This window comes from Notechis scutatus, unplaced genomic scaffold (genome assembly GCF_049901735.1).
Source record: "Notechis scutatus isolate UNSWTSFEM ecotype Mainland unplaced genomic scaffold, rNotScu1.2 NSCUSCF26, whole genome shotgun sequence".
NCBI classification, from domain to species: Eukaryota; Metazoa; Chordata; class Lepidosauria; order Squamata; family Elapidae; genus Notechis; species Notechis scutatus.
The window spans coordinates 160,966-188,386 of NW_028263150.1; the positions used below are offsets into that span (position 1 = coordinate 160,966).

General features: G+C 40.1%; 1 protein-coding gene across 1 annotated transcript; it reads left to right on the plus strand.

The window, feature by feature from the left end:
• Window positions 1-559: 559 nt before the first annotated feature.
• On the plus strand, window positions 560-26,411 carry LOC148128548 (vomeronasal type-2 receptor 26-like). Its single transcript, XM_087948840.1, has 4 exons — window positions 560-868; window positions 10,726-10,938; window positions 13,128-13,254; window positions 25,273-26,411. Exons 1-4 carry the CDS (start codon window positions 560-562, stop codon window positions 26,175-26,177), a joined length of 1,554 nt encoding a protein of 517 aa, XP_087804966.1. The 3' UTR covers window positions 26,178-26,411.
• The last annotated feature ends 1,010 nt before the right edge of the window (window positions 26,412-27,421 follow it).

Here is a 27,421-nt window from a genome sequence, read left to right on the forward strand (position 1 = left end):
CTTGACCTATATAACAGGTCAAGTTACAACAGGATTATAACACAGCATTCTTTATTGCTTTTCCAGATCAGTCAAAGAATGGCTTCAAAGACTCTGAGCGATAAGAATAATTTCCCTTTTTTCCACCGGATGCTCCCCAAAGAAGGGTTTCAGTATTCAGCAATTGTCCGAGTGCTCCTGCACTTCAGATGGACCTTGATTGGTCTCCTTGCTCCAGACACAGAGGAGGGAGAAAATTTCCTGAGTTTTTTTTCCTCCTGTGCTTGTCAGGAATGGAATTTGTGTTGTTATATCTCAACAATTTTCAAAAACTGAAGATTTAGCACCCTTGAGGGATTCCAGCTTTTCTCAGTGGAAACAAGTCAATGTCTTTGTTCACTTCACAGAACATATTATCATTTCAAACACATTTCATATTTTTCAACTAACACTTGACGCTTTGTCAGGACCCATTAGACCCATTAAAATCTGGATCAACACAGCTTTGGGAAACTATATAAAGACTCATCTTGGATATCACAAATACATCCATAGTATTTGGAGCTTTGAATTTATGCAAATGATAAGGCCAGAGTATGATGCTTTTGAACCATTTTCCTTTGTAGACTCCCAGTATGAAGAGAAGAATTTTCACTGCTCTTTTCCAAAGCCTGTTTTTTCTGTCAAAGGCCAGAAAAGATGCACCCAAAAAACTCCAGTAGAGACAGAAGATGAATTGAACGGGAAGTTGGTTGAAAACAGTGACTCTGTTTACATGATCTTTATGACTCTGGCCCATGTCTTAAAGGCTGCATATTCGTCTAGATCCTGGAAGAGAAGGAAGGAGGCCCAAGAAATACTGGAGGCTCCAAGGCTGCAGCCGTGGCAGGTATGGAGTCCCCACAAGGATCCAACAAACTAAATTCCTCTGGAGAATGAATCCATTAGAGAAAGAGGGGAATCATATCAACTCCTTGTGCTACAAAAGGCCAATAGATTTGGCCAATCTAGTTGCTTGGGGAATAATTTACCAAGGAGCTGGTACCAGATATATTTTGGTATTAAACACTTCTAATTTTAAAAGGGTGATTCCCCTTTTTTATAATCAAGTTTTTTTTTATTTCAATCTACACACACACATCAATATGTAGACAGTTTGGCATTAATACATCATACGTTTTAGTACAAGCAAAATTTATAAAACTAATCATGTCTCTTAATACACATATGCACATCAAGTTATAATCTTTCATTGCTTAATTTTTCAACATTTCCATACTCTCTCCTAGTGAAAATCACCATATCATTGAAACATACCTAGTATTTTCAATATTAAATTTCCTCACCTATTTTTCATTTTTTAAAATAAAAGTTCTCATTTGGCAAGCAGTATGGTTCCACGTTTCACATCTCAACACAAACATGACCATAGTTACCTATTCATCTTACTTATTCAGTTTCATATCACATCACAGTTCATATTATAGTTTTTCTTAAAGTATTCTCATATCTTATTTTACAATATTATTTAAAATTCTTATTTCATTTCTATATTCATATCCCCTGTTGCCTTTATCTGTCATATTTGCAATTTTATCAATCCGTTTGCTATTAATTGTAGAAATTGTCCCCTTTGGTTGTTAATTCGAGTTTACTACCTTCATTCTACTTAATAACAGTATTTCCCTATTTATTATATATCAGGTATACACATATTTTGCATCAGATTCTGCATAACATTTTCTCAATCACCATACTTATTATCTATACATTGCTAATATATTAATCTAGTCATTTAATTATAGCAACTGATATTAATCTTTCCATAGTAGTTCTCATAGAATAGAATAGAATAGAATAGAATAGAATAGAATAGAATAGAATAGAATAGAATAGAATAGAATAGAATACTTTATTGGCCACGTGTGATTGGACACACAAGGAATTTGTCTTGGTGTAAATACTCTCGGTATACATAAAAGGAAAGAAACATTGTCAAGAGTCGAGAATCATAAGGTACAACACTTGATGATAGTCATAGAGTACAATAAGCAATCAAATCATACTAGGAAACAATCAATATAAATCGTAAGTATACAAGCGACAAAGTTACAGTCATACAGTCACAAGTGGGAGGGGATGGGTGATAAGGAGTGATGACAAGATTAACAGTAATAGTAGTGCAGACTTTGTAATAGTTGAACAGGGTTGAGGGAATTATTTGTTTAGCAGAGTGATGGCTTTCGGGAAAAAACTGTTCTTGTGTCTAGTTGTTCTTGTGTGCAGTGCTCTATAGCGCCGTTTTGAGGGAAGGAGTTGAAGCAGTTTATGTCCGGGATGTGAGGGGTCTGTAAATATTTTCACAGCCCTCTTTTTGATTTGTGCAGTGTACAGGTCCTCGATTGAAGGCAGGTTGGTAGTAATTGTTTTTTCTGCAGTCCTAATTACTCTCTCATATTTTTTTCTCATATTTTTACACATTTTCTCATATTTTTACACATCACTAATCATCAATTAATATATCATATTCTTGTTATAAATTCCCATTTCCATATTTATTTCATTGAATTCCATATCTAACATAGTGATAATCCTTTAATAAAAAAGAAAAAGAAGAAAAAGAAAAAACAATATCACTTACAATCTTGTCTATTTTCAGTACTTATTCTTTTTTTTATAAATAAATTTTATTGATTTTACAATTAAAACAAACCAACCACACATACACAAATGAAAGAAAAGAAGAGAAAAAAAGGAGAAGAAAATAGAAAGAAAAAATAGAAAACAATTAAAAACATTCTCATCTTCAACAGTTTGTAAGATCTCTTTTTTTTAACCCTTAATTTATGCCATATACACACACCTAATCTTTACATATATCTGTATATCACTACTATGGATTTATCCTATCCTCTTTTACCTTATACTGTAAAATCTATCTTTGGTCTATCCATTTGTACCAGCAGTTCCAGCTATTGTAGTATATTGAGGTGTCTTTATTTTTTAGTGCCAAAGTTAATTTATAGGCATTTTCTTTATATGTAATCTTTTTTTTTAAAAAAAAAACAAGTTTTATTAATTTTCAAAACACACAAGTCATCATTATCCATTACATATTTAAACCTTTTTCCATTATAAACTTAACAAGTCAGATAAACTATAATTCTGTTTTAAACCATTTCCATATAAACATACAAAAACCTCTTATCCAATTTCTCTTTATTTCTCTTTACTCTTATTCAATTTTATTATTATTATTTCATCTATTTCTTTCTGACTTAGTTACCATTATTCTCATTCTATATTTCTACAAGGTTTTATTAATTCTCCCCAGAAAAAAAAAAACATATACCCACAACACACAAAACATAAAAAAAAAATCTTTTTGGAAAGTAACTTGGACCCAGGTATCTCTCTCTTCATGGACTTCAACTGTATTCATGCTCATCTTACATATCATTACTTATTTTATTTACCATTCTAAGTCTTCTATATTAACTTCTCCACACATTTCACTCTTCTTAATTCTATCTTAATTAATCATCTTAATTTGAGTCATTATATTTGTATCTTTTGTCCATTCTTTATTGTACCTTTGTCTCATTCCTTATAAAAAAAAAAGAAATTTCTCCTGAAATCACTAATCAGAGTATGATGCCTTTCTATCTCCCCACTAAATTAATCAAGTTAATCTTTAAAATAACACCCAATACCCAATCCGATTTTGCTTGGTACATTCTATCTGAATAATACATCCAAAATAATTAAATACATAGTTAAACAATAAATCTAAATATTAAAAACAAATACTATAATAAAAATTTTATAATAACATCAATACCATAATCTTATTAAACTCTTTAATTAATACTCAATACTAAACCTCCCCTCATATTATTAAATTTTAAAACTAATCATTATTAAACATTTCAACATTTTAATCTCTTATCAACTCTTAAGCCATTTAAGTTTTGTATTTCTAATACAATACTACAATATCATCTTATGTACCTTGCAAAATCTCTTTGAAGAAATTATATTTTATCCTTTATCCCTAAAAAGATTCCTTTTTTCCCATTTAATTTCAAAACTTTGTAGCTTTTCTCCACCTTTTCCCTTTCTTTCTTCTCCCAACAAACCTTTCTACCCCCACTTCTTCTAGCCTCTGCCTTACTGGCTTCCCTTCTCTGTCGTATTCCTTTTCCCTTTTGTTTACTATCATTATATTGATTTTGCATCTTATTTTTCCCTTTCTTCAATGTTTTTTAAATCTTAAGTCCTTTATTTCTCTTCCTTCCCCTCTTCCTTCTTTCTTGGTCAAGTTCTGAGATTTATTAAAGATGGCTGCCTCTCCTTCTTCTTCTGCTGTCTTCATCTGTTGTAATGTTTGTTGATAGTTAATAAGCGCCATTTCTAAAAAAAGGAAGGCTTCTTTCAAACCAGCTTTACCATTTTTTTTTGCTTGTTCATAATCTTTTCTCAGTTCCTCAATAGAAAGAGCCATTATAAATCTTTTCTTTCTTTTCCCCTTCTTTCTTCTTACAGCAACCAAAATATTCCAAAGAAAGATAAAACAGTCCCAAAGTTATCAATCAGTCCAAACCAAGGCAGAGTTCTCACTTTCACCTCCTAGGGTAGTGTCAATCAGAAAAAAAGAAAGTCCAAATCTGTTTCTTAAAATCTTATTGCAATATATTTTAGTCTTTCAATCCTTAAAGCATCTCCTCCAACAAAGTCTTAGCATACAGATATTTTTTTTAATCCTCTCTCTTCCCACTCATCGCTTAAAGCCAGTTTTCACCTAAAAAAAAATAGGTTTCATAATATTCACTTTTTATTCCATAGGAAAAGAGGTTAAGCTTTCCTTTCAGCACCATCAAACTGCCGCTTTTTTCCTCTTTTAGAAGGTATCATTCAGAAAGTCATACTTTTCAGGAATTTTGTTAAATATGTCTTAGAGTCCTAGGAACCAAGAAAAACTTTCTCCTTCCAAACACTTTCTCCACTTCCTCCTGCGCATTCTTACCCGGCTGCCAGCTTCTTTGTGGCGGCCATTACGGACCGCCGCTGCACCGTCCTGGGAAAAGGGGTTCTGCCGGCCGGGAGGGGTCTGCAACACCCCCAAACCCCTCTCCGGATCCCCTACCTTCAGCTGCCCCTGCAGGGCAGCCTAGCTCCGTATCTGTCCGGATCGAGCCCCAAAACGGCTAGTGCGGCAGGGATCGCACAGCTTCGCGAATCCCTACCGCTCGCGAAGCCGACAAACCAGAAGTTCCCTTTATATGTAATCTTATTGTTTCTACCCCAGACCTTTTCCCATTCTGTTAAGGTGATGCTACGTCCTACATTCCTACTCCAGGCAATCATGTTCCCTTTTACAATTTCTTCTTCTAATTGGACTTCTAATAAATAATTATAAAATTTTGTTATATTTTTTTTTTGCCTGATCCTAATAAAATTTTATCTAATTGCTGGAGTTTATTGTTCATTCTGAATTCTTTCTTGTCCTGTTTATATTTGCTTTGAATTTGAAGGTGTGCCCACTGATCAATTTTTTGTCCTCGCTCTTGAAGTTCTTGCCGCGATTTCAAATTTCCTTGTGTATCCAATAGGTCCTTATATTTAATCATTTTAGTGATATCCAGATTATTTGGGTGGATCATCGCCTCCATTGTTGAAATCCAGATTGGTGCTTTTAAATAGTGTTTTTTCCGTATTTTCTTCCAATTAGTTAATAATGAGTCTCTGATTAGATGTCTGTGGAAATATTTCTGACTAGTTTTCCCTACATCCCATAAAAAAGTGTGCCACCCCCTCTGCAAATCATGGCCTTCTAAAAATATCGATTGAAGGCAGGTTGGTAGTAGTTGTTTTTTCTGCAGTCCTAATTACTCTCTCATATTTTTATCTCATATTTTTACACATTTTCTCATATTTTTACACATCACTAATCATCAATTAATATATCATATTCTTGTTATAAATTCCCATTTCCATATTTATTTCATTGAATTCCATATCTAATGTAGTGATAATCCTTTAATAAAAAAGAAAAAGAAGAAAAAGAAAAAACAATATCACACAATCTTGTCTATTTTCAGTACTTATTCTTATATATTACAACACATTACCTTGCAGAATCTCCTTCCCTATTTTTATTTACTCATTATCTCTCACTCTTATAACAATATAGTTTCTTTTCATTCTCGTTTGCTTCCTGTTTCTCTTTATTTTCCAGTCCTTTCTCTTAATTCCCTTTTTTCCCATTATTATTCCCCTCCATTTCTCATTCCAGTTATTTCTTTTATCTCCCTCCCACTATTGATCTTTCTTTTGTACTTCCCTTTTCTGCTTTTCTCTTTCCTTTTTTTCATTTTCCGAACCATTCCCCCTTTTTATTTTCACTTAATTTTAATTCCTTTTCCCCCCTGCTTAAATGATTGTTGCTCCACTTGGACTTCAAAACTGGTTTCTTCTTTGTTTGACTCCTGCCTCTGTTTTTTTTCTTCTACAAACTAAGTCACCATTTCTAATTTCTGCAATATATTGCTGCACATTTCCAGTCTCACTTCCATCATTTCCTTCAGGTCTTGTAGATCCAATCTTATTTCAGCAAATAATTTCCCCATTGTGTCTGCTCCTTTTTTCCCCTTTTTTGTTTCCCCCCTCTTCCTTAATATATATGTCAAATCCACAAATCCAGTATGTTATTTCAACCAGCATCTTTTATATTTATTTTCAACAATCGATATCCATAAGTCTTTATTTCTAGGTCTTCTAGTAAATTCTTTTCCAGCTGTTTCCTGAAGTCACTGGGTGGTTCTAAGATGATCTTTTCAAATATCTTTCCCCTTATAATATTTTAATACTACTTTTCAGGGTTTTTATTTTGTTATGATGGACTTGCTCGTATTTTCTTTTAAATTCCAAAGTCCAATTTATTAGAAAGACTAAGCGGTTTTCAAAGAGGCACTGAAATTTTTCCTGTACTATCAAGTGGCGCTCTTGAGTCTTTTTCCACAATCCAGTCTTTCTTTTACTTTACTTTCTTTTTTTAATCATAAAACTTTTATTAAATTCACTAATTTCAATTATTAGCTATTATTTCTTTTCAACACATTCAATTCCAGCATTTATTTATGCCTATTAAGTGGCAAAAGTCTAATAATTATCCAATTTAATTTCCAAGCCTTTTGTGATCAAATATTTCCCTCTGAATTTTCTCCTCCAAGTTAATTCATTACAATAGCTCAAGCCAATTTTAAAAGTTCAAATTTCCTTCTCACTCTCTCTGGTTGCCGCCTCTGCAAACTTTCCTCCAAATAGTCCTTTTATTCTTCATACCAGGATACCTTAAAGTCCTTGTATTTTCCCTGGTTCATACTCCGCTTGCTGCTTCTCCACTCCAGCACAGTCTTAGTTTCCCAGACTGCTCCTCGTCTTCGTGGTGGCCATTTTAGACCACCGCTGCAACTTGCCTTTGGAAGGGGGTTTTCTTGTCAGGGAGGGGAGTTGTGATTCCCCTCAAACCTCCAAGTGATTCCCACTTTCTTCACCACCCCTCCAGGGTGGTGCCAGCCCTGATCGGGACCCTCCAACAAGTGAGCTTGAAGCAAAAAGCGCACGATTGTGGATTTTACTCCAACACCAACAATGAGCAACCAGAAATCTCAGGGTGATTCCACTTTTAACAATATTCCTGTATGAATGGTTTGTGACTAATATTTTACTGTTATAAATTTGGAGGAGACCCTGAGAAAAATGGATGGCCTGAGTCTCAGCTGGGTTCTATTTTCCCATGTGAGTGGCTCATGAATCGGGATGGAATGAGGAAGTCATCTTTCAGCTTTTTACTCCAGCAGAAATAGAGCTACATCCTTGGGACAGAGGTTCATTTCAAGTACTCTGACTAAAAGTTTCCTCAGAACTTTATACAAAATTTTCCGTTATTGTTTACAACATGTCAACCTGAGTGACTTCTTTCAAAAGATCAGAATTCACACTTGGGTGATGTTGGAAGAAATGTCCATCTGGGTTCAGTTCCAAGTGGAAAGAAAGACAGTGGAAACATGGAGGCTATTTGGAAAGATGGTTTAATGATGGAAGGGAACATGTGGTTTTAGGTCCTGGGCAATCAAGCACATGGAAGAGAGAGAGGGGGGAAGGGAGAGAGAGAGAGAGAGAGAGATTTATACTCTCTCTTGGGCTTTGAACTTGCTTCCTGTTCCTGTGAAAGAAATGTATTCTGATTGTCTGATTGGTTGTCAGATTCCCATGCAGGGGTAATTTTGTAGGTTGTCTTCAGTCCCAGGCTTAGTTGAAACTTGCTGAGTGATCCATTCTTCTCAGGTGCCATGTGGTAAGATGGGTGAGATGGGTAGAAGGCTAATTCTATTATGTCTTGAGGGTGAAGGTCTTTTGTCTTGTAGATAGGTTGGCACCAGTCTTTCTGGGGCTATTAACAAAGGTGGGGGCTGCTTTCAAAGAGCATGTTTCTTCTTTTCTCATCCAGGGAGGTCCTTTTTAATATTTCCTGAAATATTTCATTCTTCTGGGAGAAGGGTGAGTGCTAACTTTCTACTGTGATTACATTTGTCTTTTTTGCTACAGGATTACATTTGTTGCATTTACTACAAGGTAGAAAAAACTTTCTAATCTTATTATTCTCAGGAATTTCTTGCTGCATGTAGTTTGTCAGTTTTGCAAAGGAGCTGGCAAAGAGGGACACATGGCCATCTGACTGGTAATTTAATCAAGTCTAACTTTTGGTAGCTTGTTTCTACATAACTTCATCGCTTCCTGGCTGACTTGGTGTTGAAACATTATTTGAAACCTTTTTTTCAGCAACAGTATTCTTTTCCTACAGAAGTTATTGCTTTTCTTCCTCCTCCAGGATTTTAAGGGGACTTTCCCTATTTGAACGATTCCTTTGTTTTATAAACTGTCACCAAGCTATTACAGCCAGTAGTGGGATTCTACCAGTTCTGTCCGTGTGAAGAGCAGCAGACACCGAACTAGTTCAGTGTCTGTTGCTGTTTTGGCCCACATGCCCACCCAGGCTCTTACCTGTCCTTTATTTCCTGCTTTTTCAACCTCAGCTGCTTTGCAAAACAGAGGTGAGGTTGAAAAAGCAGGAAAAAAGTGCTGCTCAGCTGTCCGGGCAGCTCAGCAGTTTGTTAATTACACGTGCGCACAGCGCGCGTCAGGCACACATGTGCAAGAAGCGCACACATAGCCACCGAACCAGTAGTTACACTGGTCGGATCCCACCCCTGATTATAGCCTAACCCTCCTCTCTACTGAAATCCCAGTTAAATATCTGACTGGTAGCTGCTCAGTCTCTGCATTAAGCCAACCAGTGAATGGGAGACTGGACTTCTCTGGTTCACTTGTGAAGCTATAAAACTTCTCCTCTTCTTAAGGTAATTTTTTCCTTTAATTCAGCCAGAATATCTTCACTGAGTTCATTTTATCATGTTCCAGACTCTCATATAATTGTGAACAGATCTTAAGCTTCTGTGTAACATCTTCCAGTTTTTGGAAGAGTGCTCTATCCTTCCCTTCTCCAGTTACAACACTAGTAGAAAAGATGCTTTCGGGTAATAGACTTTTTTTTAAATAAAAGTTTTTATTTTTTAAGACAAACATATACAAACAAAACATAAAAACATAAAACCATCTTCCATTTTATATATATACAGTGTGTCAGTTGGTTACAAATCTTTTGTGCTAACCTTTCGTAGTCATTACTCACAGCCTATATAAATTTTCACATTGTCAAACTAACATATGCTTATATATTTATCAGTAATTAATCAACCATGACTAAACTATTTGTTCCATCATTTTATATGAGATATTCCAAATTTTATCTTAAAGTTTATATTGTACTTTCATCCAATGGTTATATATGTCTACATTATATTTTATATCAATCTATTACAAAATCATCTACTCTATTGCATTACCATGTCTTCTTGTCCAACCATTGATAAAACAAATCCCCTTATTTTATAAAATTGTTTATCTTCTTGCTCTCTGATTTCAAATGTCAATTTACTCATTTCAGCACAGTCCATAATTTTCTTAATAACTTCCTCCTGCATAGGTAACTTTTCATTTTTCCAATTCTTAGCAAATACAATTCTAGGCGCTGTTAAAACATTTACAATCAAATATTTCAGTTCTTTATTGTATATTTCCGGTATGATTCCCAATAAAAAGATATCTGGTTTAAAGTCTATCTGTTGTTTTACCATTTTTTCCAACCATGTGTGGATTTTAGTCCAATATCTTTTTGTGTCCGGGCATGTCCATCACATATGGTAATATGAACCAGGTATCTGATGACATTTCCAACATTTATCTGATTTGTTCTTAAACATTCTCGCATTTCTCATTGGGGGTAGATGCCACCTGTAATAGACCTTTATTTTCAAGGAGTTTATGAATATTTTCTTTTTTGCTGTTGTTCAATTTATTTGATACCTGCTATAGAAGGTTCCCTTTAATTGATCAAATGTGCCTATTACATTTTCTCAATACATCTTTTTTTCAATATATGATTGACAAATTTTGCTGAACCTTTCTTGTTTACTTATTAACTTAGTGATAACACTTCTCCTAATTAAGCATGTTGGCATATTAAAAAAGAACTGTAGAAGAAAAAGTCATATATGAAAATATCTGGTGGGAGAACAATCCAAGGTTTCTGCTTTTAAAATTCCTGGATGTTTCCATTTCTAGTTCCATCCCTTTCTGGAGAAGAATGAGTTCTACAATCTTTCCCACTGGAATCTTTACGTGGACCATAATGGAGAAATAGCTGCAGATATGGATATTGAGTTCTTGGTGATTTCACCCGAGGGGGACTTGATGAAAAGGAAACTGGGGAGTGTTGAAAGACAGAGAGTTATTATTAACGAATTTGCTCTTTCATGGATAAATCTGCTCAACAAGGTGGGTCAAATATTGCTGTGTTTTCTCCTTTTTTCTGAAGATTATGATCCATTTCAAATGGGTTAACTCTAATCTCCATGTACAGAAGAGAAAACTTAACATTTTGTTAGATGAATTGTGGAAACTTCAGTACTATCCACAAAAGTGTCCTTCAGATGCCGTAAGGAATATTCTTTTAAACTGATTCAGTCATGTGCAATATTGGATGCTGGGTGGTTATTCTTTAGGATGGAGACCATGGATCAAGCAGGTGAGAAATATTCAAGTGCTGGCAGTTGCTCGTAGCCTCAGGTTCTTTTAACCAGCATCTGAATTAAGGTTTGGACTGAATCAGATGAAATACAGTCATCACTGGTAAGAGGTCCTGTTGGTGTATGTGAAAAATAAGCCTCACCTTGTCCAGATTGAGGAATGTTTCTCTTGAAAGGTCACTGATGTTCTATAATGTTTTTAAGCAGCACACACCTGGCCAGAGTTATCCATTTCTCTCATTCACCCCACTGGGATAAACAATAGGCCTTCTGCTCCTCTGAGAAGAAACTCCAAAGATATTGATGATTCACATGAAACCATAAAGGCTGTTTTGATGTGAGATAATGCCCATAACGTGGAAAACTGAAGCATTGAAACAAGACTTTAATTCAAAGAAAAACCCTTCCTCATTTTGGAAATAAGAAGGGAGAATTTGAAAGGAAATGCTACTTAGATTTAGGTTTTGGCTTGTAAGAGAGTAATTCATCTGAAAAACCTAGAAGGCCATATTTTGCTAGCTATGTTATGTCCCTCTTAGCAAAAAGGAGGATCCAAGTTTAACTAATAAGAAATGTAGACTTGGTTTCCATGCAAGTTGGTAAGTTGGTGTCCCCTAATTGTAGTTCTTTGGTAGAAAAAGCCCCAGATACAGAGCTGGACACAAGTCTCCTACTCTTGTCCCACTTGCTGAAGATGAAAAGATCCCCTTTTGTGGGATGAGTTCTCATGACCTCTCATGCATACCATCTCACCCAGTTCGAGAAACTAGGCAGTTACTTTTAGTCTTACTCAGGGGTGGGATTCTACCAGTTTGCACCTATTTGCTAGAACTGGTTGTTAACATTCTAAGCAGTTCAGAGAACCGGTTGTTAGAAGAAATTACTGGCTTAATCCCGTAAGGAAGGCAGGAAGGAAACATTCTGGTGTTGCTTACAGAAACTGCCTCTCCGTTAACTCTTATTACATTCTTGGCAGGACTAGACTTCCTGTCTCAGGAAAATCACTGGAGTTTGTTTCCCCTCCTTGCTGGTACTTTGCTTGTGTGGAGTGACCATTCAAAGTTACAATGGCACTGGAAAAAGTGACTTATGACCATTTTTCACACTTAGGACTTTTACAGCATCCCCACAGTCATGAGAGGCCAGGCAAGGAGATGCGTGCCTCAATGTGAGTGATATTGAGTTGGCCACGCCCAACCAATAACATGACCACCAAGCCACGCCCACCAACTAAGCCACAGCCACAGAACCAGTTGTTAAAAAATTTGAATCCCACCCCTGGTCTTACTAGTTGAGAGCCATAGGAATTGAGGAACGAAACACACAAATAAAGCCCTAATTTTAAGAGTTCCCCCCCCCCTTTATATCTTAATTGGGGGATGGTTTTGGACTCCTTTCAAAAGGAAACAGTTTTACAACGTTTATATACTCCAAAAGAAGCCTGTCCAGATCCTACAGGTCCAAAGTTCCTTTCTTTATTATTTTATTTTATTTACTTTATTTAATAAATCTAATATAATACAAAATTAATACATCTTTGACAATAAAAAATTTCTCTTCCAAAATTTAATGCAAGACCATCATACTGTACTTTATAATCATTGTTATGTGAAGAATGGAGAAATGTTAACAAGGCTAGGAAGAGGAACCAAACTGGTTGTCACTTAAGGCTGAAATCTTTTCAATTCTATCCCTCCAGTCTTTCTTAAGTAGAGAAATCCTTTATTGCAATGTTTGATGCCAAAAGCCAAAGGGAGTGAGTAAATGAACTATCTGCCAGTGTTTATCTCTCCTAAATCAGTTTGGAATGAGTCAAGGATTTCATATTTATCAAAGTGAAGCCCAGGAACTATTTGGCTAATGTTAATGTCTACATCCATTTTCATGCATGCTTCATCCCAATATATTTTCTTTGGCATTTCTTCTTTTTCTGCTTAGTCTCTGCCTCAGTCCCAATGTGTGGAAAGTTGTCATCCTGGATTTGTCAAGCGGAAGCGAGAAGGAGAGCCTGCTTGCTGCTATGACTGCATTCCTTGTCCTGAGGGGACCATCTCCATTCATGAAGGTGGGGGACACGAAGGAAAAGGACAGGAATTGTTGAAATGGATTCATCTGTAACACTGTCATAAAATACAAGTTGAAAGGCTGATTGAAGCTCAGTTTTTTTTTGTTTTTTTGCTAGCAGTTCAGCAGTTCGATTCTCCCCATTTCAGGGCTGAGTTCAGCCTTCCATCTTTCCATTGTTGGTAAAATGAGGACCCAGATTGTTAGGGGGCAATAGGCTGACTGTAAACCACTTAGAGAGGACTGTAAAAACAATGTGAAATCAAGCAAGGACTCTTTGAAAGCTATCTTTCACTTTTTAGAAATGGCGCTTGCTACTTATCAGCAAATACAACAACAAATGGAGGAAAAAGAAGAAGAAGAAGAAGAAGAAGAAGAAGAAGAAGAAGAAGAAGAAGAAGAAGAAGAAGAAGAAGAAGAAGAAGAAGAAGAAGAAGAAGAAGAAGAAGAAGAAGAAGAAGAAGAAGAAGAAGAAGAAGAAGAAGAAGAAGAAGAAGAAGAAGAAGAAGAAGAAGAAGAGAAGAAGAAGAAGAAGAAGAAGAAGAAGGAAGAAGAAGAAGAAGAAGAAGAAGAAGAAGAAGAAGAAGAAGAAGAAGAGGACATCTTTAATGAATTAAAAAAGCTGACTAAGAAAGAGAAGAGAAAGAGAGGAAGGAAAATGAAGGACTAAGATCTAAAAAAACACCCAAGAAAGAGAAAAAGGAGATGCAAAACCAATACAATGCCAGAAAGCAAAAGAAAAGAGGAATACAACAGAGAGGGGAAGCCAAAAAGGCGAAGGTTAGGAGAGGCGGGGGTGAAAAGACTAGGTGGGATAAGAAAGGAAGGGAAAAGGGGGGGAAAAGCCACAAAGGTATAAAACAAGATGGGAAAAATAAATTTTTCTTTAGGGACAAAGGGTAATGTATAATTTATAAAAAAAAGGATCTGCAAAAGTACATAAGATAGTATTGTAGTATTTGTATTAGAAATAGAAAACTAGAATTTTATAAGAACTAATAAAATATTAAAATATCAAAATGTTTAATAATGATAGACTTTATGATTTAATAAAATATTAAAGGGAATGTTTAAAATATAGTTTATTGGCTATTGTGTTAATGTTATTATAAATGTATTATTGTAGCATTTGTTTTTGAAGTAGACAATTGGAATATTATAAGATTTAATAAATCAAAATATTATAATGTTTAAGATTTAATGATAGATCTTAACATTTAATATTATTGAGAATGTGTAAAATGCTTAAGATTTAATGATAGAGCTTAATTTGTTATTTTCTTAATGTTATCATAACTTTTTTTATTCTCTCTCTTTTTAAATTCTTTTTAGTCTAAAATGTATTATTTAAAATGTACTAAAAAAGTAGAATGGTAATTATGTACTTAATTATTTTATAGATTTATTATTCTTTTTTTTTTTTTCTTAAAATTTAATAGGTATGAAGCAGGACCAATTAAGGCATATAAAATATGGACATTATAGAAATCTAGGTCATAGGTTAGAACTAACTTACAGGTCACATTTACTTCTGTATTTTGTTTGTTGCGAAAATAAGGAACTTATATTTTAAGGAAGTAAAGCTCTGCTTCTCTTGCAACTAAGGATGGGAATGGAAAATTACTGTTGGTGTAAGATAACAGAATAAGCAAGAAAAACATATCCTCTTTTGTGTTCCTGCCGTAACACAGGATATTGCATTTATCTGTCCTAAGATGCGTGTATAATCAGTTGACCGTAATTTGTGAAAGTGTTAAAGGTAAATGCCCAGACCTATGCTGAGGTCATTCTGGGTATAAAGAAACCACCCCAGATGCAGCTGGGGGTTCAGAATTTGTCATGCTAATGCTCTGAACGTGTTGCGCAATAAACCTGATTTCCTCCACCTTTTCCGTGGTCTTGAGTCCTGTCTTCGATATATGATTTGCTGCTACATTTAATGGCGACTCCGCCGGGACTCTAGGGGCCCTGAGGCCCTCTGGAGGGGTCCATCCTGACTGCCAGAGTATCGGTGAGTTGTGGGGAACATCCCAGGCGCCATCGGACATTTGAATCCAAGGGACTTCCTTAGACCTCTGTTCCCTGGCATCGGCGATCAGCACCTCCAAGAACCACTACTGAAGGGTGAGAGGAACAGGACTGGGGGCTGGCCAGCTGTGAAAAAGGAAGACGCCTGCAGGCAAGTATTGCACTGGGAAAATAATCCCTCCCTATAAGCAGGGACGGAGGAGAGGACTGATCACCCTCTCTTAAAAGGTAAGGTGGGTGGAATTGTCAGATCTGATTGTGAAGAAAGACTACTGCAGTTCCCATTGGTGACTGTGAGTGTCCAGCACCGTGGGTCAGTAGAAAGCGAGTGGCGCCCGCAGTTCCCATTGGAGACCGTGTGCATCCGGCTCCTTGGGTCGGGTGTGTGTGGATGTGACTCCTTGGTGTGTCCGGAGAAGGAGAGATCCCCTACTCTCCTCTTCAACCCTTTCCCTCAAACTGTCTTGTCTGGTTAAGAGGGTGGCTTATGGGTGGTAAGGAAAGCACTCCTGTCACTCCCTTGGAGGTTATGTTAAAACATTTCAAAGAGGCATACCAACCACAAGATTACGGGTATAAGTGGAGTAGATTAAAATTATGAAAGTTTTGTGAGACAGAGTGGCCCACATTTGGGTTTGGGTGGCCCACTATAGGTACATTTGACATCCCCACTGCAGTACAGGTGCACCGCTTGGTCTTCCACCCTACTCTAGGACATCCAGATCAGGCACCATACATTGATGTGTGGCTGGACCTATTGAATCACCCCCCACCTTGGTTAAGAGTACTAAAAATGCGTAGGTGTAAGGCTCTATTGTCACGAAAGGTTACACTGAAAACCCTGCGCAAAACTGCGCAGGTGTTACCCAGTTGTCCTGAGGAAGCGCCACACCCCCCACCATATGTGCCACCAGGAGGGTTTGATGATGGAGAGGGAGATGAGGAATCATCAGGGGTCTCTGGGTTCATGGCCCAGCTGGACCAATGGTCCCCATATGTAAAGAAGACAGATCGATCAGCTCAGGCTGACCCTCCCCAGCGGGCATCCTCTACACCAGTGGAAAACTGGCCTGACCCTATTTCTACTGAGAGGCTCCGACAGTCTCTGAGTCTGGAATCAGGGGAGGGGACTTCCTCTGGAACTGAGCCAGTTGCTGCCAGGACTCGAGCAAAAACAGAAAAAACCTCTTTAATAGCTCCTCTGAGGCAGGTAGATCAATTGGCCATTAACCCTAGGAACCCCTCTGAGTCAGTCACACTCTCATTATTCCAGCATGTACCTTTCACTTCCTCAGACCTGTTAAATTGGAAGTTACATTACGGCCCATTCAGTGAAAAACCTATGGAAGTGGCAGACTTAGTGAAAACAATAATGGATGCCCATAATCCCAATTGGCTAGATGTCCAACAACTCATGGGGACATTGTTCAGCCCCGAGGAAAGGGAGAAAATTAGGAATGCAATCAGTGAAATATTAAAACCTGATGTTACACTGAATCATTCTTTAATTGATCTCATGGATGAGAAATACCCATCTAGTAACCCAGACTGGGATCTTTACACTGATGAAGGGAAAACACGATTGAGGGATTACCAGTCCCTTGTAGTCCGAGCCATTCGCCTTGCAGGAAAACCTGTGATTAATATGTCAAAGCCAGCTTTAGTATTGCAGGAACCCACCGAGAGCCCAGAAGCATTTTACACCTGGCTGGTAGAGACATACCGTATGTACACCCCTATAGACCCCTCAGCCCCTGAGAACGCGCGTATGATGACTATGGCATTCATTTCCCAGAGTGCCTTGGACATACGACGTAAATTGCAACGTCTTGAGGGTGCCCTGGGAAAGCCCATGAGCGAGCTGATGGAAGTGGCCCGCAAGGTATTTGCCAATAGGGACAAAGAAGAAAATAAGAAGAAAGATAAAAAAAAAAATGCAACGGAAGGCTGAGTTACTCGCGGCAGCCATTGCAGGCCCTACAAGAGGGAAGGCCTATGTCCCACGAGGTGCAGGGCCAGGCCTACAGACTAGGGGCAACAGTCTGCAAAGGGGGGGAAGATGGGAAATAGGCCCTAATCAGTGTGCCTTCTGTAAAAGGCAAGGCCATTGGAAAGGGGAGTGCCCTGAAAAGAATAATAGGGACAGGCCTGGAGACAGAATGGGACCCCCACGGAATCTCTCCTTTGTGGTGGAAGATGGCCATAGGAGGCCAGTGGAGAGAGGCAGGGGAAGACAGGAGGGGAGAAGGGGTCTAGGAAGACTTCCCCTTGTGGGCTTGGCTCAGGTTGAGGATTGGGAATGAAACCGACCGGGTTCAGAAAGCCTCCCAGAACCCATGGTCAGCCTGAAAGTGGGAGGCAAGCCTGTCACATTTTTGGTAGATACTGGAGCCACCCGATCCGTCCTAACTCAGCCTTTGGCCCAAGCCTCTCGGCAGACTATTAATATCCAAGGGGCAACGGGGAGTACATCCCAACGCCCCTTCTTAGAACCCCTTGAGTGTACAGTAAAGGGCCAAGCTATTACTCATCAGTTTGTCTACATGCCCGATTGCCCTATCCCATTATTAGGAAGAGACTTACTTTGTAAATTACGAGCACAAATATCCTTCAAAGAAGACGGCTCCATGCACCTGGGTTATGGGAAGTTGAATTTGTCTGTACCCTTAGAGGAATCCTGGCGGCTTATGGTCGCTAGAGATCTCAGCAACAGGAAAGAGGAAACGTGGAGACAGTTCCAAGTTCCTCATTTGTGGGCAGAAGATAACCCCCCCGGCTTTGCAGCTCATCATCCACCCATTCTGGTAGAGGAAGTGCCGATGAAAACCCCTGTGAGGATTCGCCAGAGGGCGTATCCACGCCACATTATGCAGGCTATTCAGGATATTATTGACATATATTTGGAACATAATATTCTAGTGCCAACTGAGTCTCCTTGGAATACCCCAATATTGCCCATCCCGAAGGGGGATGGCCGCTTTAGGCCGGTGCAGGATCTCAGGCCTGTTAATTTGGCCACGGTGACCATCCATCCGGTGGTGCCCAACCCATATGTGATACTAGGCCTAATTCCCCAGGCCGCTCAGTGGTTCTCGGTCATAGATTTGAAGGATGCCTTTTTCACCATACCCATCCATGAACATAGCCAACACTTGTTTGCTTTTGAATGGGAGAACCCCGTCACAGGACGGAAACAGCAGTACACTTGGACAAGGCTGCCTCAGGGGTTTAAAAATTCACCAACTCTCTTTGGGGCAGCTCTGGCCAGGGATCTAGAAGCATTGCACACCCCAGCCCCTGACGTGGTGTTGCAATATGTAGATGATCTCCTAGTGACAGGACTCAATGAGGAACTCTGCTGGGACAATACCAGAAACTTACTTTCCCTCTTGCAGAGTTTAGGATATAAAGCCTCTAGGAACAAAGCACAATTAGTTTTACAGAAGGTCAGGTATTTGGGTTATGACATTGAACAAGGGAAGAGGACACTAGGCCATGAGCGCAAGGAGGCTATCTGTCAACTTCCTAGGCCAACTAGCAGAAAAGACTTGAGGGGATTTCTTTGAGCGGCAGGGTTCTGTCGTATATGGATTCCCAACTTTAGCCTCATTGCACAACCTCTCTATGAGGCCACAAAAGGGGCCGATAAAGACCCACTCCAGTGGGCAGGTGAGGAGGAAGCCAGCTTCCTCTCACTCAAACAGGCCCTATTGCAAGCTCCTAGTTTAGGCCTCCCAGATTTGGAAAAGCCATTCCAGTTATTTGTGGACACTAAACGGAATGTTGCAGTAGGTGTCCTCACCCAGGTCATTGGCACTTGGCACCGCCCTGTGGCATACCTGTCTAAACAACTTGACAATGTTGCCAAAGGGTGGCCCACTTGTCTTAAGGCTGTGGCTGGGACAGCCCTCCTGACCCAAGAGGCCAGTAAATTGACCTTTGGTCAGCAATTGGATATTCGAACCCCCCATGCCCTTAGATCGGTTTTGGAAATGAAGGGACACTTGTGGTTGACCAACCCCCGCATGCTCAAGTACCAAGCACTCCTCACTCACAACCCCATGGTAACCATTACCCAATCCACCTCCTTGAACCCTGCCACACTCTTGCCCGAGCCTGCCACAGAATTAGTTCATGACTGCATCCACACGATTGAGGAAACGTATGCTAGTCGCCCTGACATGAAGGATGTGCCCCTCTCTGTTCCTGACTACACCTTATTCACAGATGGGACTAGTTACTTGCACGAGGGGATTAGGAAAGCAGGGTATGCTGTGGTCACTCTAGATGAGGTATGGGAAGCTGCACCACTGCCCCCGGGCACCAGTGCCCAACTAGCTGAGTTGCATGCGCTCACACGAGCCCTTGAACTAGCTGATGGTTTGGCTGTTAACATATATACAGACTCGAAGTATGCCTTTCTTACCGTCCAAGTTCACGGAGCTCTGTATAAGGAAAGGGGACTTATTACGGCAGGGGGTAAAGATATTAAATATGGTCCGCAGATATTATGTCTCCTAGACAGTGTGTGGGCCCCGAGCAAGGTGGCAGTCATACATTGCCGTGGACACCAGAGGATAGTAACGGACATACACAGGGGCAATGAGCGTGCCGATAAATTCGCACGTGAAGCTGCCATGATCGTCTTCACCCCAATAGAACGGAACCTTGCTGTATGGGTGTCTGATAACCACCCACAACCCCATTATTCGGGAGATGACATGGCTAGGCTGGAAGCACTTGAGGCACGCCCGGAGGGCCCTTGGTGGGTCCTACCAGACAATAGGGTGTATATTCCAGCACACATGGCATGGGATATTGTACGCCAGGTACATCAGCAACTGCACATGGGGAAAACTGCTTTAACGAAGGCACTAAGGAGAGAATTGTACATAGATAAAGTTAGTAGCATTGCAGCTAACGTATGTGCCCGATGTGAAATATGTGCGGCTAACAATCCTAGGCAAGGCCCGCAACCACCCCCGGGCCACCAACCAAGAGGTTGTTACCCTTTTGATTCATTGATGATTGATTTTACTGATATGCCCCGTTGTGGTCCATATAGCGCGCTTCTCGTTATTGTGTGCACGTATACTGGGTGGCCAGAGTGTATACCTACACGCACGAAGAAGGCCACCGAGGTCGCGAGGGCATTACTCCATATTATAATCCCTCGATACGGGTTGCCCTCTCGAATTTCTTCGGACAATGGTCCGGAATTCATCCACAAAGCGACCCAACAATTAGCCAGGGTTTTAGGTATTACCTGGAAACTGCACTGTAGCTTCCATGCTCCTTCGGGAGGCAGGGTGGAGAGAGTTAATCGAACAATCAAGGACAAACTCGCTAAAATATGTCAGGAAACCCATCTTAAGTGGACTGATGCTTTGAGTTTGGCCCTGGTGGCTGTTCGATGTGCCCCACGGATACCAAGATCTTGGATACTATTTGGTTACAGCAACTTAGAGCCCTCAATACCATTGTCCATGAATTACAACATTATGTCCTCACGTGTAAGCCCCATGTGTTGGTGACTTCCCCACATGATATACATCCGGGCCAGGAAGTCTGGGTTAAGGATTGGAAAAGGGAAACATTAGGTCCGAAATGGAGGGGGCCCTATACTGTGGTCATGTGTTCTCCCCTTGCTGTTAAGGTAGCTGAAATAAGATCGTGGATCCATTGGTCCCGTGTTAAATTGGCTGCACCTACTTATTGGAAAGTGGAAACCTGCCCGGGTTCTCCACTTAAGGTTATCCTGAAAAGGGCGAAGAAGGATATCTCCCCTAGTGGTGACACACCGGAAGCTGTCCCTCTACCTACGGGAGGCGAAGACCGTTGCACCCCTGCTGGCGTTACTCCGGAAGCTGACACCCATCACACGGGTCTCCCTTGGTGCCTGAGGTCTAGAGTTTCCCGTACCTAGTTCTAGGCTGTGGAAAAAGGGGGGAATAAAGGGAAATGGAAGCTAGTCAGAGGTTAAGGGAAACCGCGTGCATCCGCCGAGGGCTTATGCCGTCTGTCTGGATTGTGACCATTCTGCTAGTGCTAAGTGTTGCAATCAATTCACTATACCTATATTCAACACTGAGGCAGAAAAAGGTGGTATCAGAGGAGCCGCTGCTCCTAGACGATGACATAATGGAAGAGTGGTACTCACCAGACCCTTTCGAGGATGAACCCCCACCAATGGTTAATGCTAGGGAAATTAAAACATGTCTAGATTGCTATTTGCTAAGACCTACAGGTAAACATTTCACTTATACTGAATATAGACCCCCTAACTGTCGTATTACAAATCTTCCCCAGTGCGAATATCAAGGGACTAAGTATTGGCAATGTATGAAAAATAACACAATAAGGTGCTACTATCTACGATCCCCATGGGTTTCGGTGAAACATACTCGACTACCCCGTAATTCTGCTTATCAGTTAGCATCGTACAAACATGACCCGGCGTGTGATGGCTGTGTTGATAAACAGGGGATATTGACAGCGTATGTTGGGACTCCGCCTACTTGCACAATTTTCAATATTACCTCCAATTGTTTTTATATGTTACCCATGGAAAACGGCCAGATGCAGAACACATTAGTGTTAAGGTGTGCTGGAAATTTTGGGGAGAAGTGCTACACAGCAGCCCCTAGGGATAGCTCCACCGCTTTCTCTGAGGGACAGAAATGTGAGATGCACCCTGAATGTAAGGATGGAAGGGGTGGCCTCAGATATACTATAGGAACACCGGCAACCTGCACAGACTTTAGTCTACCCCAATGCATCTATGATACCTGGAGCCCCTCTACAGGTTGTATCGGCAAAAAATGCACAGGCATCTTCCGAGTGGAAGCCCCTTTAAAACGATGTATGGGAAACCAGGGACTTGTGTGTTATAGGGATAGTGGAATCGTACCCACTCCTTATTGGAGAAATCCTAGATACCACGCCCCCGCACCAAAGCCCAAATTTCCTAAACCCCAGGGTGAAAACGAGGCTAACAAGATCCCTCCTACATTAGATCGGGACCCCTTATGTCCCAACAATTGCACTGCATGCCTCAAAACGGTATTAAGGGGAAGGGAGATTCGCACTACCTTGATATACCATACCCACTACACCTGCACATTGGCTCCCACCCCCTGTTGTTTCAATGGAACCTGGTACTCTATTTGCCCACAAAGGAATGAATGCTTTGATCCCAAGGTACAACCTGCCCAAACGTGGTTGGTGGTTAGGAGTCAGGGGGATAGCCACGGTCCAATCATTGCTCAAACTCGGATTCTGACACCTACTAGCCCAGCAACTTTTTTGTTTGATGTATGCAAGGTGTCCCAATGGCCCACTTCATGTGGAACATCCTTGTCCTGGCATAGGACATATTCTCATGCCGATATATATATATGCCTCTACCAGAATCCTACTGCGAGGGGGAGGTGGGATTGCAGTGGTAATGTGGCTGAGAGGTACTGCCCATATTGGAGCTGTGCTCTGTGGGCCACGTACATCTCCTCGGGAAGGGGGATTAACTTGCAAATCTCACGGGCTTTGGAGTCTAAAGACTGCTCCCTGTATAATTGTAATTGGGTTAATATCACCATTCCTAATCCCCAGGACTGGATTGCGAAATATGGACCAACGTTGGGAATTAGGTTATATGCAAAGGGAACAGACCCAGGGGAGATTATACACTTGTCCATAGAGACTAGGTATATTGCATCTAATTCCAACTCTAGGTATTTCTCAGAATTTTGGCAGGTGGTGGATATAGAATTTCAGCCCTCCCATGAGGCACGGAATCTGTTCTTGGAACTAGCTTCCACTATAGCTCATACCTTTAATGTTACTAACTGTTACATATGTGGGGGAACAAAAATAGGGGATCAGTGGCCATGGGCAGCCCAGGAGTGGAACTATTCTATACCCTATAATCTTTCAGCTATGCCTCCACACCAGCCCCTCTCGAGATGGGAATTGTCCAACTCCATTGTTGCTCACTGGTGCCTGGCCAATACACAAGGAAAAGGTCCATCTGTTGGGGACACTGAGTGTTTGGAAGTACATGAATGGAACCACTCCACAAAGGTCTGGCATTATTGGCCTAACAGGACCAACACCTACTGGGCAGATAAGTATTCCTTTGAAAATGCTTCTGAAGCCCCTCCGGGTGTACATTGGATATGCGGGGATGTGGCCTATAGCTCTCTACCCACTGACTGGAGAGGGACTTGCACCTTAGGGATTATTAATCCTTCTTTCTTTATGATGCCACTAGACATACCCCAGGCATTGAATGCTAATTTATGGCAGGGCAGAATATTGCAGGCTGCTAGGCCTTACCAAATTGGGGACTGGAGTGACGGAGACTGGCCCCCAGAGAGAATTGTTCAGTATTACAACCCAAGTATGTGGGCAGCTGACGGGTCTTGGGGATACCGTACCCCTATTTATATGTTAAACCGCATTATTAGGCTCCAGGCGGTGCTTGAGTTAATAGCTAATGAAACTGCGCAGTCTCTGGTTACCTTGGCAGAACAACAAAGAAAGTTCAGGGATGCTATCTATCAGAATCGCTTGGCCTTAGACTATCTTTTGGCTGCTGAAGGTGGGGTCTGTGGGAAATTCAATTTTACCAACTGCTGTTTGGAATTTGATGATATAGGAGAAATCATTGAACAACGCGCTAAATGCATTATGACTCTTGCTCATGTCCCTGTTCAAAAATGGAAGGGTTTTGATTTTGGTGAGGTTTTTGGTTCTTGGTTCCCTAAGTTGCCTGGCCTACAGGCCATTGTGGCACTTGTTGGGATGATTGCTGCTGGATGTGTAATCTTACCTTGTATTCTTCCTATCTTTGTGCGCACCATTTCCAGCAGCCTCTCACTTCTTGTCGAGAAGAAAACAAATGAAAAGGTAATGGCCTTATGGGCCCACGACCTCTCAGGAACATATGAGGAACTTTTTCCTCTTTATCCCACTACTCAAAATTTGGATGAATATGAAACTGCACACTAAATCTCTTGATGTGGGTGTAGTTTCAAAGGGGGGAATGAAGCAGGACCAATTAAGGCATATAAAATATGGACATTATAGAAATCTAGGTCATAGGTTAAGAAGAGAAAAAAAAAAAAAAAAAAAAAAAAAAAAAAAAAAGAGGGGGGGGGAAGGGGGAAGGGGAGGGAAAAAAAAAAAAAAAAAAAAAAAAAAAAAAAAAAAAAAAAAAAAAAAAAAAAAAAAAAAAAGGGGGGGGGGGGGGGGGGGGGGGGGGGGGAGAGGAGAAAAGGGAAAGGGAGAGGAGAGAGGGGGGGGGGGAGAGAGAAAAAAGGGAAAAAAAAAGAGGAGAAGAGGGGGGGGGGGAGTTATTTAAAAAAAAAAAAAAATTTTTTTTTTTTGTTTTTGTTTGTCTAAAAAAAAAAAAAAAAAAACAAAAAAAAACATGTGAAATGGTTTAAGCACTATTGCTATTATCATCAAATTGCACAATTTCTAATTTAGAGGGAGAAATAGCAGAAAAACCTTGAGGGGAGGCCTAGGAAGAGATAGGAGGTGTAGCAGTTTGGACAAGCTTCTCTACTGCCAGAAAAACATATTTCTTCTGCTTTCTAATTTGGATTCCAGATTATTTACAGAACTTTATTTTTCTAACTAATCAGATTTCAAAAGATTGATATCCAGCGTCAAGTATATTAAAAAGAGCCATTCATCAGCAACCAGGAAATGTATATAGAAAGAATAATGGAATCATTACCTATATCTAATAATGTAGGTTCTGATATTACACAAGAAATCATTCAGGTTCCAGGACTTCTTCCATTTTCATAAACTATAAAATATATCACTGGTTTTTTTAAAATAGAAAATGATATTCTTCTTAACTTCTCTCTGTAGAGATTTTAAGAAAATGCTGCTGGTAACAAATTGTGTTGTAAGAAGGTATTTCTTGAAAGGGGAAAGTACAGAATATTCTTTTTAAATGTTGCTTTTTTGTTTTACTCAGACACAGAAAAATGCACCAAGTGTCCAGATGAAAAATATCCAAATGAGGACAGAATCCAATGTATCCCCAAAGTTATATCCTTCCTTTCTTATGAAGAACATCTGGGAATCATTCTGGTCTCTTTTGCCCTATTCTTGTTCTTAGCCACAGGCCTTGTTTTAATCATATTCATTAAACATCTAGAAACTCCCATTGTGAAAGCCAACAACCGAGACCTCTCTTACATCCTCCTGGTCTCCCTCCTGCTTTGCTTCTTGTCTCCTTTTCTCTTCATTGGGCAACCAAGGAAAGCCACTTGCCTTCTCCGACAAACAGTTTTCAGCATCGTCTTCTCAGTTGCCGTTTCTTCTCTCTTGGCCAAAACCATCACAGTGGTTCTGGCTTTCCTGGCTACAAAACCAGGAAACCGAGTGAAGAGATGGTTGGGGAAGAGCTTGGCCAACTGCATCATCCTTTCTTGTTCTAGTGTCCAAACTATGATCTGCTCCATCTGGTTGGGAATTTCTCCCCCATTCCGTGACTCAGACTTTCATTCCCAGCCTGGAGAGATCATCCTGCAATGCAATGAAGGCTCTGTTTTCATGTTCTACATCACTCTCAGCTACATGGGCTTCCTGGCTGCCATCTGCTTCATTGTGGCATTCCTGGCCAGGAATCTCCCCGGTGCCTTCAATGAAGCCAAGCTGATCACCTTCAGCATGCTGGTCTTCTGCAATGTCTGGATCTCCTTCCTGCCCACCTATCTGAGCACCAAGGGGAAATACATGGTGGCTGTGCAGGTTTTCTCCATCTTGGCCTCCAGTGCTGGGCTGCTGGGCTGCGTCTTCATCCCCAAGTGCTACATTATCATTCTGAGGCCAGACTTGAATACAAAGGAATATCTTACGACCAGAAGAAATGTATAAATGTGAGTTAGAGGAATTTCTACTCTCAACATATTTCAACAGGTCAAGCATAGAAATTGTTTCAAGCTGTCTCACATACATGACCTGGGGCAACAATTTTGAGCTGAAATAACCAAAGGGCAATTGGAAGATAGTATCCTCCATCCACATTCAGTATAATTTCAAGATGTGTATTATCTGGATTATCCATCTGGTTGAATCATGCAGAAATAAAATAACAGAAGAATTGAAATGCAGCCCTGTAAGAGTTTTACAAAACAATTTTGTATCCTTATTTGAGTGTCTGATAAATATGCTGTAAGGGAGGGAGGTTGGATTGATCATAAATGCTCCTTATAAATTGCAACAATTCATCCATCTCATTCTTCTAATGGTGGACACTCCAGAGATATTTGGAAGGGACTTTGGAGGTGTTCTCAGGTGGCCTAGAGGTGGAGCTCTCACCTCACAATCAGGAGGCTGTGAGTTCGATCCTAGGTAGAGGGTAATATTTGGAATAGACTCTCCTGCTCGAGCAGGGGGTTGGACTAGATGACCTCCAAGGTCCCTTCCAACTCTGTTATTCTATGTCTAACTCCCCTGCTTAGATAGGAAACCCTACTCCATTTCCTGACAAATGGTTATCCAACATATTTTTAAAAACTTCCAGTGTTGGAGCATTCACAACTTCTAGAGGCAGGTTGTTCCACGGATTGATTGTTCTAACTGTCAGGAAATTTCTCCTTAGTTCTAGGTTGCTTCTTTTCTTGATTAGGTTCCATCTGTTGGTTTTTTGTGCTGCCCTTTGGTGCTTTGGAGAATAAGTTGACTCCCTCTTCTTTGTGACAACCTCTCAAATATTGGAAGACTGCTATCATGTCACCCCGGTCCTTCTTTTCATTAAACTAGACCTACCCAATTCCAGCAACCTTTCTTTATAACAGTCGCAATATGCTGACTCTGTAAATTGCTTAGAGAGGACTGTAAAGCACTTTGAAGTGGTATATGAGTCTAAGTGCTATTGCTACTGACAGAAAATTATAAGTTACTCTTTTATAATGAACATTATATAGCAAGATTTAAAAAAAACTCTTTGGTTCATTTTGTATATGAAATAGACTAGAAGATTCTTTTCTTTCATTCCTTTTTGATGTGCCCTTGCCAGCTTTCTCTGAACTTGCAGAAAACCCCCTCCCTTTTGTTGTTTCTAGTGAAAGGAGTTACATCCTAGCCCAGTCATTCACGTATAGATGATACATTCCACA